General features: G+C 42.5%; 1 protein-coding gene across 3 annotated transcripts in view; it reads left to right on the top strand.

Annotated features, from left to right (window-relative positions):
• LOC117403590 (collagen alpha-1(XIV) chain-like) overlaps window positions 1–14,255 on the top strand; it is a 60,921-nt gene that overhangs the window by 19,077 nt on the left and 27,589 nt on the right. For 2 of the 3 annotated variants that reach the window (XM_058991187.1, XM_058991185.1), the window contains exons 7-21: window positions 770–925; window positions 1,360–1,479; window positions 2,428–2,592; window positions 4,019–4,177; window positions 5,721–5,875; window positions 7,430–7,559; window positions 8,503–8,648; window positions 8,849–8,978; window positions 9,341–9,480; window positions 10,576–10,702; window positions 10,830–10,969; window positions 11,486–11,618; window positions 12,661–12,803; window positions 13,192–13,321; window positions 13,837–13,953. In XM_058991187.1, coding sequence (XP_058847170.1) covers window positions 770–925; window positions 1,360–1,479; window positions 2,428–2,592; window positions 4,019–4,177; window positions 5,721–5,875; window positions 7,430–7,559; window positions 8,503–8,648; window positions 8,849–8,978; window positions 9,341–9,480; window positions 10,576–10,702; window positions 10,830–10,969; window positions 11,486–11,618; window positions 12,661–12,803; window positions 13,192–13,321; window positions 13,837–13,953 — 2,091 coding nt within the window. The remainder of the gene's footprint in view (window positions 1–769; window positions 926–1,359; window positions 1,480–2,427; window positions 2,593–4,018; window positions 4,178–5,720; window positions 5,876–7,429; window positions 7,560–8,502; window positions 8,649–8,848; window positions 8,979–9,340; window positions 9,481–10,575; window positions 10,703–10,829; window positions 10,970–11,485; window positions 11,619–12,660; window positions 12,804–13,191; window positions 13,322–13,836; window positions 13,954–14,255) is intronic. The other variant, XM_058991186.1, reaches the window with a different exon arrangement.

Genomic DNA, 14,255 nt, shown 5'->3' with positions numbered 1-14,255 from the left:
TATATATATATAAAATTAGGGGTGTGCCATAGTACTTGTTTAAAGGGCCACACGCATTTTAAATTAACACATTCTTAAAATGATTCCAGTTTAATGCTGTTTAAACTTTTTTTTAGAAGCAGGGTGAAAATAATATAATATAACAAACTTAAATTGTTAATAAAAATCTGTTTATGCGGCTTCATTTGAAGTGAATATGATTTAGTGTTCTGGCTCTTGCAGTGCAGTATAGCAGCTGTGGATCACAATTTAAAACACGAGGGGTAGGGGGCTCGTCATCCTTCACAGCTATCAATCCAACAGTGTTCCATGCTGGGGGGGTTTGTTCTTCAGTTCATTGATACAGTTAAAATAAGTATATAATAGCACAACCCAGGAAAAGTTAAATAAAAACACTTCTCAGATGTTGTCACCGCCGAAGAGAAAATAGGGCAACTCCCGATAAATAAAAGTCTGTATCCCAAACGTGTCTCAATTATTTATAATTTATTCATTAAAAACATAATTTTAAATCAGTTATAAAAATGGCAGTGTTAATCAAAACACAATAGGGACTAACTTAAAGGCTAACTTGGCTGGTGGAACTTTCAAGATCATATTTAAAATAAAAAATAGCCATGGTCCTGAAGTTTGTGCTTAGATCATTATTTTCCATGCTTACTAACTATTCCAACAACGGTGGCGTCTAAAAAGACTCCTCAGGGCAGTGGAAACATGTGCCACAGGGCAACTCTATGTTTCTTCAACGTATTTCTTCTTTATTTGGCAGGTAAAGCCTCCGTGTGCCAAACAGCGGCTCCCGCAGACATCGTTATTCTCATTGATGGCTCATGGAGTATCGGTCGCACAAACTTCAAACGGGTTCGAGAGTTTTTAGAAAACTTGGTCATGCCATTCAATATTGCACAGGACAAAATACGAATAGGTAAGAAGACCCTTTACACGGCTCTGTGAATCCTGGTTTCATATTGAACAGGAGCACTGCGTACTATATAATATACAGGGCTTAGAGAAAAAGCATTGGAAGTCACTTTCAGATAGACAAGACGGCAGATCTGACAGACAGTGAAATAGAGGAGTGCTGGGCTTGCAGGTGCCCCTGCATCAAAGATAGCTTAAACTACTGGCTCTATGGGAGAGTAAACTCAACACTGGAGAACAGACTTCATGGCATTTCCACTTCCCCAAGTTCCCTGAAAGACTCATCATTTAAAACCTGTCTTAATGACTGTGCTTGTTTTGTCCAGTAACTCCTCAGCAATAGGGAGTTGCATTTAGTTCTGTGGGGTTATTCCGGTTCATGTATTACAGCATGAGACACCAGTTCAGCTCTGAAATGTTGTTCCTTCTTGTTTGTAGCTTTGTCCCAGTATAGCGGGGATCCCCGAACAGAGTGGAATCTCAACAATCACACCAGCAAAGCTGAACTTCTACAGGCTGTTCGAACCTTCCGATACAAGGGGGGCAACACCTTCACAGGTAACCTGAGAACTGTAGCAGGAAGAGCTAGCACAATAAACACGCCTGCAATTTGAGAATGCTTTTTCATTTAAAATATGTAAAGTGTGTGCATGATTGAGTCATACACTCAGGGGAGCGCAGGTTCCTTACTGTGCCTAGTGTTAGTCTTGACTCGGGATCCGACAAGGTCTTTACATTGGCCCTGACACTACCATGGGTTCAAGGCCAAATCATCAGGGACTGCTTCAGTTCATCGCGCTACAGCGACCTCTATTGGCAAGGCTTATGAACTCAAGAGGCTAGCCTTTGTCCTCTAGGGGCTCTGTTAAGCTCCTGGGTGGAACAAGGAAAGCTCATATAAAACAGCTGATCACTAGATAGTGCTGGCTAGTACTGCTATAAGAGCACGTTGGATGATCTAGCCTGTGTAGATCATACTGTATGTCTTTGACATGCAACTAGAACTGAAGAGCGCCCCCTGATCTGTTGTATTGAAAGTTTCAGCTTTGTGAATAGGACCCGAAGTAGATTAAATAACACCGACTCCAGTGAGGCACGGTGCCTGGTAGAACCAAGAGGAATTGGAACAGCTATACCTTGAGAACAATCTAGAACAATTGTAATGGAATTATAAGGCTATACCTTGAGAACCATGTGTCCACTTATTTGGTTTTGAAAATATGCATAGCACCTGTAATGTGTTAATATTTAAAAAAATGTAACATACATCATTTTCCTGGTGGTTTTCTTGTCTCTGTTGTAGGTCTTGTTGTGACACACGTGTTGTTTCTTGTCTCTGTTGTAGGTCTTGTGACACACGTGTTGTTTCTTGTCTCTGTTGTAGGTCTTGTGACACACGTGTTGTTTCTTGTCTCTGTTGTAGGTCTTGCTCTGACACACGTGTTGTTTCTTGTCTCTGTTGTAGGTCTTGTTGTGACACACGTGTTGTTTCTTGTCTCTGTTTAGGTCTTGCTCTGACACACGTCCTTGAAGAGAATCTGGCAGTGGAGTCGGGGGCGCGGCCAGGGCTCCCTCAGTTTGTGGTTCTGCTCACTGACGGTAAATCCCAGGATGACGCCAACGCTTCGGCTCAGAATCTGAAGAACGCTGGTGTTGAAATCATTGCGGTCGGTAAGTGAGGAGAGCAAACACAAGGAAACATGGTTCAATTAACAATGTGGCCGTGTTGATGCTGGATGCATCCTGGTGACGTCAAAGCTGCGGGAACATGAAGCCACTCTGGGGTAGATGTACTGAAGTGTTGCGCCTGTCGCAATAGTCGCAAACCAGTTGCAAACGAGTCGGAAGTCTAGGGTAAAAAGTACTAAACAAGCGCAATGCTGTTAGCGACTTTTTAGGGAATGCTTTGCGGCAGCAGTTTTTCTTTGCGGTTCAGCCTTAGATTAATATGTAATTATGGGCGTTCCTGCATAAATTCACAAAAAGGGGACGGAGATAGTGCAATGAGGGTTCTCAGATATTATAATGAGATGTACTAAAGCTGCCGGCAATTACGACACTTACAATTGCATCAATTTGTTCAGAACTTTTGAAAGCATGTTTTCAACAGTCGCAATTGTTGCTGGCATTTCCCAGTCCACTTTTTCTCGTGTGTTGCCAGTTGTGCTCAATGCATTTTTCAGGTGAACACCCAAGTACCTAATTTTCACTGAAGTCAGGGTGTACTTGCAGGACTTGAAAACACATTTCTATGACATTTCTGGTTTCCCCAACGTGTTGGGAGCAATGTGGCACTAACCCCTCCAGCTCATTATGAGCTTCTGTATAGGACCATTATCTATTTTGTGTTAATTGTCTAGGCCACTAAGTAAGTCAAGTTGAAAATAATAATAATAAAAATAAAATAAAAAACCCTGCTAAAATCATTTAGTTTCAATTTAAAATAATCTTTTATTTGCATTGTACTCCAATGTGTACAATGCAGCAGCGTGATTTATTTTGTGTTACCGATAGCCTACAGGCTAAAGTAAAAAGGAAGTGCGCTAGATATTCATTTGATTTTACTACTGTACTGTATACTGTATAGGCCTACTGTACAGAGTTATATTTTTACATAATGTAATGTGTAGCCAACCCAAAACACATTGGTGTTATTTCAACACAATGATTTACATTTAAAATACATTGAGCACTATAAATGTATGTGTGTGATTTTATTATATTGTTTCTTAAGCCTGACCCCTCCTTATGTCAGACAAACATGTCCGGTTTAGCGAGGGGTTACTGTATGATTATGAAAAGCTTTTTGGGGGTGAAGGTTGGGGCCCCACTATACAATCTGATGGGATTAAACTGATGGGAATTGATGTATTGATTTTATTTGGACCTGTCTCAACCCTGAAGATAAAAGTCTTTTATGGGGTGAGGGAGAAGTTCAACCACGCACCCTCAATTCTCGGCCTCTCTTTTTTAGATTTTGTGAGGTGGTTTTGTCTACAGACAACATGAGAACTTGAGAACATGAGGAGCTGAAACCACCAATCTAACTAATTCAATTGAAATCCCCTAGTTGAGTTGTTTGTGTTTGTTTTCCCAGGTGTGAAGAACGCAGATGAAGCTGAGCTCAGACAGATTGCCTCTGAGCCCATTGAAGTGAATGTGCACAATGTGAATGACTTCCCACTGTTAAGCCTGCTGGTGGACAGACTCGCCAGGATCCTGTGTGGAAGAATCGAAGAGAGGAGTAAGAGAGCGAGTAAGAGGAGAGCGGGGTTCTGTTCCAGTTTGTCTGTTACAGCACACAGCTACACTAACTGTGCACATGGGTTCTGTTCCAGTGTGTCTGATACAGCACACAGCTACACTAACTGTGCACATGGGTTCTGTTCCAGTGTGTCTGATACAGCACACAGCTACACTAACTGTGCACATGGGTTCTGTTCCAGTGTGTCTGATACAGCACACAGCTACACTAACTGTGCACATGGGACTAATTAAAGTGCTATAAGGTGTTACTGCTAGATTATAGGTTGAAGTCAGTACTGTAAAAGTTACAGGTCTCATTTTAAAAACATTCCTTTGTAATAATGTCCAATAAAAACGAACCATTTTACGTCCCAAAGCCATTTGAAATACAGACTTGGCTGCAGTACTTGTGTTATGTACTGAAGTTTGACGTTTTGGTTGTTCCAAAAAGTCGTCTGACACCAGGAGGGGCGAGGGGGCCTCGAGTTGTTATGCTCCCTGCCTTTGGAACCCCGTCCCGAGCCACAGTCAAGTCTTTTAAATCAAAAGTAAAAAGCAGAATTGTGTGCGTTGGCTTATTCTTGAGCTAGATTGATTGGACAATGGGCTTTTTTCATTTTTTAGTTTATAGAATTTGTATTGCAAAGCACCCTGGGATATTCCACAGGCAAAGCACTATATACAAGCTAATGGCATTGTATTGATTTTGTTGTATCATTTTTACAGTGACTATCATGGATGGTTGTGGTGATTGTGCATGCAGTTATAAAAATGGATGTACTTCTAGGAATATAACAGACATGTCTGTGTGCAGAATCCCTGATACAAGTTGAAAGCAAAGCAAGTGTAATTAAGCACAGTGGAAGCATAGGGAAGCATTGTAAAGAATTGTGAGGTTTACATATAAATAACCAGGGTAAACTATGGTAAATGCACAGTAAACCATGGGGAAACTGCAAGAATCCTGTGGTTTCGTTTTATAAGGGATGTTTCTGTTAAATATTATGAACAAGGCCTTTTAGTTTTTACTTCTTTTCATCTGAAAAAAACTACTGATTTATTCTAAGAAATCCATGGCTTTAAAGGGTACATAAGGACCTTTTTATGTTATTGTGTTACATGTTCCCATGTGTTGCTACAACTGTTTACGTAAGGTGTGTGCATTGTTTTAATTTTTTTTTTTACATTTTGACCACTTTTTTAAACTTTTAAATTGCATTCCCTGCCTCAAGATGGCTTCCCATGTACCCGCATGGAACTCTCAGAACTACATTTCCCATCATTCTCCTGCTCACTGGTAAATCCATCTCAGTTACATATGTGAGCAGGAGGATGATGGGCCAGTTTAACATACGTAGTACTGCTGTGAGTTGTTGTCGCCACCATTTGAATTCGTCTCACATGGACTGGTGATTTTCACAGGCACGGCAGGTGCTATAGTACAGAAGTGAAATGTCGCTTTTGTTTTTCATTGATAGCTTCGCACACACATGTATGTGCTGCACCTGTAGCCTTGGGGACAGTTTCTCAGAGTGTGCTCCTGTGTTTCACAGTGAACAGACCCACACAGCTCTATCCTGCTCCAACAAATCTGCTTTTCTCTGAGCTGACAGCCAGGAGCTTCCGTTTGAGCTGGACCGCTCCCCCGGGGCCCGTCAACAAATACAGGGTGGTCTATCACAGTGCCAGCGGAGGCAGCCCGAGGGAGGTAGGGGAGCAAACAGCAGCTTGTGCACAACTCACCATGTTCTCCAATATACACACAATGGGCCCTAATTCAAGAGCTCCAACACATCATTAGAGTCCAAATCTGTGTATAACGGAATCATGGAATCAGCAGCTTCCCTTGGAATTCGCAGTCTTCCACAGATTCAACATATTATGTTTACATGATTTGCAGTTTTATGAGCCATTATTAATACAAATACTAAACACATAAGATGCTCTGCAGAACACTCTGCAGATATCTGCTTCATTTTTGCAGTTTTTTGCATATTTTCCCTCAGATTTCGACTGCCTCTACCCAAGAGCATTTTACAGCAATGGGGAATCACCCTGGATTGTGTCAGCCACCTATCTGTGGTTATTAGGTGTATTCTGATTACATGGTTTTGTTTTATTTTAATTTCTTTACTGCTATTGGATGAATCTCAAACTTCATTCATAAAACTCAATAACTTCAAATCGTTGAACCTAAACTCTCACGATTCATAAACGTCTAAGAGAATCAAAGGCCCAAAGTTTAATCCCTCAGGAAATGCCATTGCTGTCTATAAGACATCTAAAAAAATACAATTCAAACTGTTTTACCTGTGTTACCGCTTAGGCATGTCTGCAGTCCAATGAGAATACTCCAATGTGTGTCAGGCTCTTTCCAGGCTATTCCATTGCTATTTCATGGTGTGACTCTTCTCCTCCAGGTGGTGTTGAACGGGCTGGTCTCCAGCACTCTCCTCTATTTCATGGTGTGACTCTTCTCCTCCAGGTGGTGTTGAACGGGCTGGTCTCCAGCACTCTCCTCTATTTCATGGTGTGACTCTTCTTCTCCAGGTGGTGTTGAATGGGCTGGTCTCCAGCACTCTCCTCTATTTCATGGTGTGATTCTTCTCCTCCAGGTGGTGTTGAACGGGCTGGTCTCCAGCACTCTCCTCTATTTCATGGTGTGACTCTTCTTCTCCAGGTGGTGTTAAATGGGCTGGTCTCCAGCACTCTCCTCTATTTCATGGTGTGACTCTTCTCCTCCAGGTGGTGTTGAATGGGCTGGTCTCCAGCACTCTCCTCTATTTCATGGTGTGACTCTTCTCCTCCAGGTGGTGTTGAACAGGCTGGTCTCCAGCACTCTTCTCTATTTCATGGTGTGACTCTTCTTCTCCAGGTGGTGTTGAACGGGCTGGTCTCCAGCACTCTCCTCTATTTCATGGTGTGACTCTTCTTCTCCAGGTGGTGTTGAATGGGCTGGTCTCCAGCACTCTCCTCTATTTCATGGTGTGACTCTTCTTCTCCAGGTGGTGTTGAACGGGCTGGTCTCCAGCACTCTCCTCTATTTCATGGTGTGATTCTTCTCCTCCAGGTGGTGTTGAACGGGCTGGTCTCCAGCAATCTCCTCTATTTCATGGTGTGACTCTTCTCCTCCAGGTGGTGTTGAACAGGCTGGTCTCCAGCACTCTCCTCTATTTCATGGTGTGATTCTTCTCCAGGTGGTGTTGAACGGGCTGGTCTCCAGCACTCTCCTCTATTTCATGGTGTGACTCTTCTCCTCCAGGTGGTGCTGAACGGGCTGGTCTCCAGCACTGTCCTGCAGGGGCTGTCCTCCCTCACAGAGTACCACGTCTCAGTGTTCCCTGTTTATGAAAAGAGCGTTGGGAACGGACTGCGAGGATCACAGACTACATGTAGGTGGATTTACACAATAACAGCATTACAGGGATGGAAACAAGACTGTAATACTGCTGCTTTTAATGTGCTGGTGTCTTGGAAGTATTGTGCCAAAAATAATAGATACTCCTGCAATAATACTGTTAATAGATCAGGGGTGAAAATAAGACTCCCTTGCATAGCAGTTTGATCCATTTTTTCTAGAAGACCTTTGTGTTACGTAACCATCTTGCAATGGTGAAGGGATGCCCTGCATCTTTGTTTCTTCAGTGTTTCAGCTTCTACACACAGCAGTGTTTTGTTTGCTGTGTTGTGCTGTACATACAGTACATGTAAAGCTTCTAATCGTATGCTTTTATTTAGGTAATAATACATGGGATGGAAATCAGTTATAAAAGTGATGCATGTGAACGTTATTGAGCCGCTTGGGATGGTACATAAGAAGAGTCTAAGACATGTTTGGAAATGAGAAAGGCCATTCGGCCCATCGAGGCTCGTCCATTCTCCCCTACTGGGGAGGGACCTAATTTAAAAGCATAAAATCTCTCTCTTTAGACCCTACTACCTCACCTGGCAGGCTATTCCATGCATTTATAAATCTCTGTGTAAAAACGTGCTTCCTACCTCCTGTTCTAAACTTACTTTTACTCAGCTTCCATGTATATCCTCTTGTTCTCTGCTAAATTTGAAGTCGTGTCTTGGGTTAACTTTATCTCTGCCATTTCTGATTTTAAAGACTTCAATCAAGTCCCCTTGTTCCCTTCTATTTTCTATGCTGAAGAGATGTAATTCTTTTAACTCATAGCTCATGTCATTAAGTCCTGAGATCATCCTGTAGCGTATTATCTCCAGAACATTTCAGTGTGGTGATAATAAGCTTGACAGTAACAGGAGTGATATAAAGCAGGTTGTACTGTATTCCTTTGCTGTGTAACACTAACACTGCTGTGTGAATTGCAGTGCCTCTGGCGCCCCCGCAGTCTCTCCATATATACTCCTCAACTCACAACAGCCTGCGTGTCCGCTGGCAGCCAGCAGGGGGAGCCACGCAGTACCTGGTCCTGTATTCCATGCTGTCGGAGGGAGAACCAGATGATGGCAGAGAGGTAGGGCAGGAACGGCACACGGTTTAACACAGGTCCACGTTTCATCAACTGGAATGTTGGTCCTCAATATTTGCTGTGGTTGGGGGTGTGTGTGGGGGGGCATGTTTTTATAACACCCACCGGGTCCCATTGTCATAGAAGCTGCTGAATAAAACCTTATCTTTACTTGATAACGACCCTAATAATGCTGTGTCTGGCAGGTGAAGTTTGAGCCGGAGCAGACAGACATTGAGATTGAAGGCTTGCAGCCCTCGACGGCGTATTCTGTAACTGTGTACGCCCTGTATGGGGAGGAGCCCAGTGATCCTGTCACTGCAACAGGAACCACATGTGAGCATGAGAGGATTACAGGGCTTTCTAAAGAAAGCAGCTTCTTAATACAAGAAGAGCCACAAACACAAATACAATTTCAGACAGTAACCCAGGTTTGATTTAACAAGAAACCTGACAATGTGTAACAGCAAAGCTAAAGTTAAATAAGCTTTTATCAGGTTAAGCAAACTGCATTTTAATTGTGATGGCACTACCCGTATACAGTAGCTGCATTTATTTGTCCCAAAATGCCATTAAATAATGAAATACATGCCATAACATGTGCATCTCTCATATAGTGAAGAGCTGTACTGATGTACTGGTGTAGTTTTCTCAGGTCCTGTTTTAATGCCTGTTTTTCTCCTGTGGTTCTGTTGAAGTGCCTCTGAATCCTCCCAAAAGCCTGTATTTCCCAGAGGTGAGCCACAGCAGTGTGCGAGTCAGCTGGGTCCCGGCTTCAGAGAGAGTGAGCCGACACCGCATCACCTACATCACAAACCGGGGCAGTGACGTCAAACAGGTGCCATTCCAACACTTAACAGTGCAGACCTCCCTCCTTACACCAGCGATGCGAGCAAGGCTCCCATTGCAGTTTCATCCAATCCTGCTTTTGCTCTAAGACCCACCTGAGATTACCTGTACACTGGGGCTAATTAAGCTCGTATTAAAACCTGCAATAGGAGTCTTATTTCCATACCTGTTATACCACCAGACATGGAGCAGGTTCATCAATGTTACTCTGGTTAAAGCACTAGCCCAAATGTCTATTTGATTTTGACCTTGTTTCCCGTTGAGCATGGATTTACTGCCAATCCGAGCTGAACCCGCATTGATAGTCTACTTGAGTTCAGTGAAAAGAATCTGTTTCAGTTTGACGGATGTTGGCTGTTCTTTCCCAGCGTTGCAGCTAAAGTCACATTAATTTGTTTACAAAACCAAAAGGATGGGTGCTATTGCTGTGATTCTGACAATCCTAACAATTCATTGGAGCTTTTTGTTACTAAGAAAACGACACAAAAATATGAAAGCACAGAGAAACCAGAAGGTCACCTCGTATGTGGATTAAATGTTTACACCCACTCGTCACGTGATTGGTCAGTGTTGTGTGACGTACTTCCATCTATCCTGCTTTGGGGCAGCTTGGATTGGTAGCCAATGTGGATTGGCTCAATTAACATGGAAACGCAGTATGAGGGGCAGCAGGGTTTTCAACCTAGGTTGAGTGGTGCTTGGAAACAAGGTGTTTGTGGTTAACCTCACAGAACATTGTACAGCACTAGGGATCCCCCTGGATTGCTATGCATCAGCATATCACGCCAGCTTTGTCATCTCTTTGTTTGGTACTAGTTGCCCCTTCTACATCTCCAAAGCTATGAGAGGCCACGCCCTTCTCTACATCTGCAAAGCTATGAGAGTGAACATGTTAGACCACTTTGTGCTTTAATTAGGCATCTTAAACAAAAAAGTTCCTAATTTGCCTATTTTGACAATTTTTCAAGATTTTCAGTTCCAGTGGTTTGATTTTATATGGGTGCACAGCGGCTCAGAGGGAGGCGCTGTACCGAGACAGGGACTGTGTTTCAAGGCTTCGGCTCCTCTTTGTTTCTCTCTGAAGGTAGAAGTTGTTGGCACATCATCAGTGCTTCTCCGAAACCTCTCGTCGCTGTCCAGCTACACTGTGACTGTCCACTCCATGTACGATGAGGGACTCTCCGCTCCAACAGAAGGCAACATCACCACCTGTAAGAAACACTACCAGTTAAAGCTTGCTTTCAGTGTAGGAACTCCTCAGTGAAATCTGACATGCTGTTTGATGCTGGTTTAATGACTGCTGTTTACAGTATGCTTTATTAAGTGCTTTCGTTTCAGTGAAGGTCCCGTCTCCATCCGATTTCAAAGTGACAAACTTCTCTGGCAAGGTGCTTGTGCTGAAGTGGAAGAGTGCAGCTGAAGACGTCCTCTCCTATCAGATCAAGTGGATCTCTCTCAGCGGAGGCAAGCTGAACGAGGTGAGCCCGTCAGAGAACCCAAGAAAGTCGCAAGTTAATGCAGGTCATGTGCGGGTCTTTGCTGAGACATGAATGTAGTCAACACGTTTGTTAAAGATTTTTGTTTAGTTTAATATTACTAAATATTCTACCTTGAAATGCTTTATAATTATGAATCTTATATGACAATTGAATTGTGGTAAATTGCATGCTACTTAAACACATTATAGTTGAGATTTCTTAATCTGCAGGGATGGAAATAAGACTCCTATTGCATAGCATTTTCCCATTCCAGGTTTTAATATAAGCTTGATTAGCCACAGTGTATAGGTAACAAGCCCGGGTGTGTCTTATTAAACTCATAGTAAAACCAGAAATTGATCAGACTGCTATGCAAGGGAGTCTTATTTTCACCCCTGATCGATTGACAGTGTTATTGCAGGAGTATCTATTATTTTTGGTACAATACTTCCCAGACCCCAGCACATTAAAAGCAGCAGTATTACATTGTTAAGGGAGGTGTGTTTGTGATTGCAGCTGACAGTGAGTGGAGATGCAGAATCGGCAGTGCTGGAGGCAGTGGATGACAATGCTGAGTACCAGATCTCCCTGTCTGCCCTCTACAGTGATGGAGCTCAAAGCGACGCAGTGGCAGCTCGTTACAGCACCTGTACGTAAGAGCAGGACTCTTCTTTCCCTCTGGTTGTGTAGTGGGCAGTGCTGTGTGCTGCACTGCCGTTACGGATTCTGTCCCCTGTCGGGGAGATAAGATGAGGTGAAAAGCTCTAAAACCACAAATACAGACAAACTTTTTTGTATAGTGGTTAAGGCGCTCGCCTGCGGCGTGCAGGGTCGTCTGTTCACACCCAGCCTCTGCCCTGTTACATTTGCACTTAAACAATGTTAATGAGTTTAACACAGGGTTTTCTTCCCTCCCCCCACAACATTATTATTAAAGGGGTAAAAACTGGCTTGCGTCAATAACTACAATGTTACTAAGTCATATTTGTACATGTATATTATAAAACACCTACCTTTTAAATCCTGCCCATCTAGAAACTGTTATTATATTAGCCACTTACCTAAAGCTATCTTCAGAGCAGTGAGACTGTTTGTGAAGTAATGTCACTCTGATTTACAGTATACAAGTATTCATGTCAATAAGGCCAGCCTTACAGTCCCATGACATGAACTAGTATAATAGGTCTTATTTACGTGCTGCTTACATGGGTGTCCTCTCTCTCTCTCTCTCTAACTCCCGTTTCTGCTGTTTGTCTGCTTTCTTGACGTCTCCCCTCGTAAGACTCGGAGGCAGTTTGTTCGGTCAAGGGCACAATTATATTCTCAATGTTTTAGAACATTACAGCTTAAACAGTGCCGCATACTGTAGGCTAAACAAAGGACACGCTAGCACTGACACATTAACATTAACAAAGCTGTCTCTCCCACTTTTTTTTTTTTTTTTTTACTTTTACTCAAACTCAGGAAGTGACATACCCAACAATAATTACTGACAAAACCCACTAGTGGACAGTATTTAACCAACAACAGTTATAACCAATTACTGTGCTTACACTAGCTAGGATGCAATGTGAAGTTTGAGGCAAGATATTATATTTTCCACCTGTGTGACTGTATGAGTTTCCAACCTTAAGTATGTCTAGTAAGAAAGAGCCATTCTGACACGACATTTCTTCCTCCCTCTTTCTCAGTTTCAAGAACTGCCCCAGTCAGTGTGGTAATAGACAGTGAGACAGCAACAAGCCTTGTGGTGAAATGGCAGCACCCTAATGCCCATGTGCAACAGTACAGGGTGGCCTACACAGCTTTGAGAGGAGAGCCAAGGGAGCACATTGTAAGTACAGCAGGAAAGCAGCTTTGACATGACGGTCAGAAGAATAAAATTAGCCTTTTTACACGTGGAGAAAACATATAAAAAATACAGAGTTAGCTGTGGAAATGTTATAAAAGTCAACCCTCAATTATTTTGCTCTTTGAATTAAATAGTAATAGCTGCTCCTTTTTTATGAGGTTTTCAGACATTCTGTTCTTTTTGTGGTTACTCCAATATTGTGTGTTTTTTTTTTAAACTTGCATAGTCAGCCAGCGCCATCTAGTGAACAGACACTGCATAGTAAGAACTGAGAGGTATCATGGGATTCACTCAATATGGGCCATTTCAATATGGTAATGTAAACAGAGAGTGTGGTTTATGGACAGTTTGACTGTGCTTTCTGATCTAGATAACAGTTCCAGCTAGAGACAGCAGTGTTCTACTGAAGTCCTTGGTCCCAGACACTCAATACAGTGTCCTAGTAACAGCAGTCTATGGCACAAGAGAAGGGGACAGCGAATCTGCACAAGGAAAAACATGTGAGTACAGATTGCATAATAATGTATTTCAAACCCTTCAATCTGGTTTCACAGACCCTGATTCGAACTAACCCTGGACTACCTTATCTAAGGTAGTACTAGGCAATCCAAGATTAGTGCTAATGTTGAAGTGCTCTGTTGAAGCCAGCCGTAAAAGGATTTATGCTAGCTTGGGTTGTTCAGTTCTGAACATGCTGTACCTGGGGTGAAGGGCACAGTGTTAAATATACAATGAGCAGCTAAAGTGATGCACTTGATGTGTCTTTATACAGAAATCTACTACGAATCCAGTTTAATTGCCTTGCAGATCTGTGCCTGCAGGAACAAATTCACTTCTGGAAAAATGTTTGTGGATTGTTATTCCACTCCTCATTCTGTGCCAGCTTTTCCTTGGTTTTGCCTCATTTGTTGAGGGGAAATGCTCGCACTTGAACAGGGATATGCAGCTTTTATATATAATCAGTCAGAGTGTTTTTTCTACATACACATAGAAAATAAGAGTGCTTGTTTTGCAGTGAAGCTGCGAGTGTCCAGTCTGAATGTCTACAAGTCTGATCACTCCAGTCTGTGTGCTGCATGGAAGCTGAGCCCAGATGCCACCAGTTACAGGATTGTGTTGGAGTCTCTGAAAGGTAGCGTTTGCTGTGGGAAACACCTGCAAAACCAACCCCATGCAGAGCCATCATTATGTGAAAAGGGAGGAATGACCCTTTTTTTAATTAATTTTTTCTACAATACTTTATATAATCTTTATAAAAAGTGTTTTGCAAAGTACTGCACAAAATGGGAACCTAAACTCCATGCTGTATCTTCAAACTCAAATTTAGAACATGGATTCTCTGAAGAGAATCACTTTCCTTAGATCATACTCTGCTTTGCAATGACTGGAAATTTGCCTGATTTTGTTTAGGACTGAAATGTATGCAACATTCCA

Source organism: Acipenser ruthenus, chromosome 18 (assembly GCF_902713425.1).
Source record: "Acipenser ruthenus chromosome 18, fAciRut3.2 maternal haplotype, whole genome shotgun sequence".
Lineage (NCBI taxonomy): Eukaryota > Metazoa > Chordata > Actinopteri > Acipenseriformes > Acipenseridae > Acipenser > Acipenser ruthenus.
Note: the sequence above shows the minus strand (reverse complement) of the source record. Positions and strands in the feature narration are given on the sequence as shown.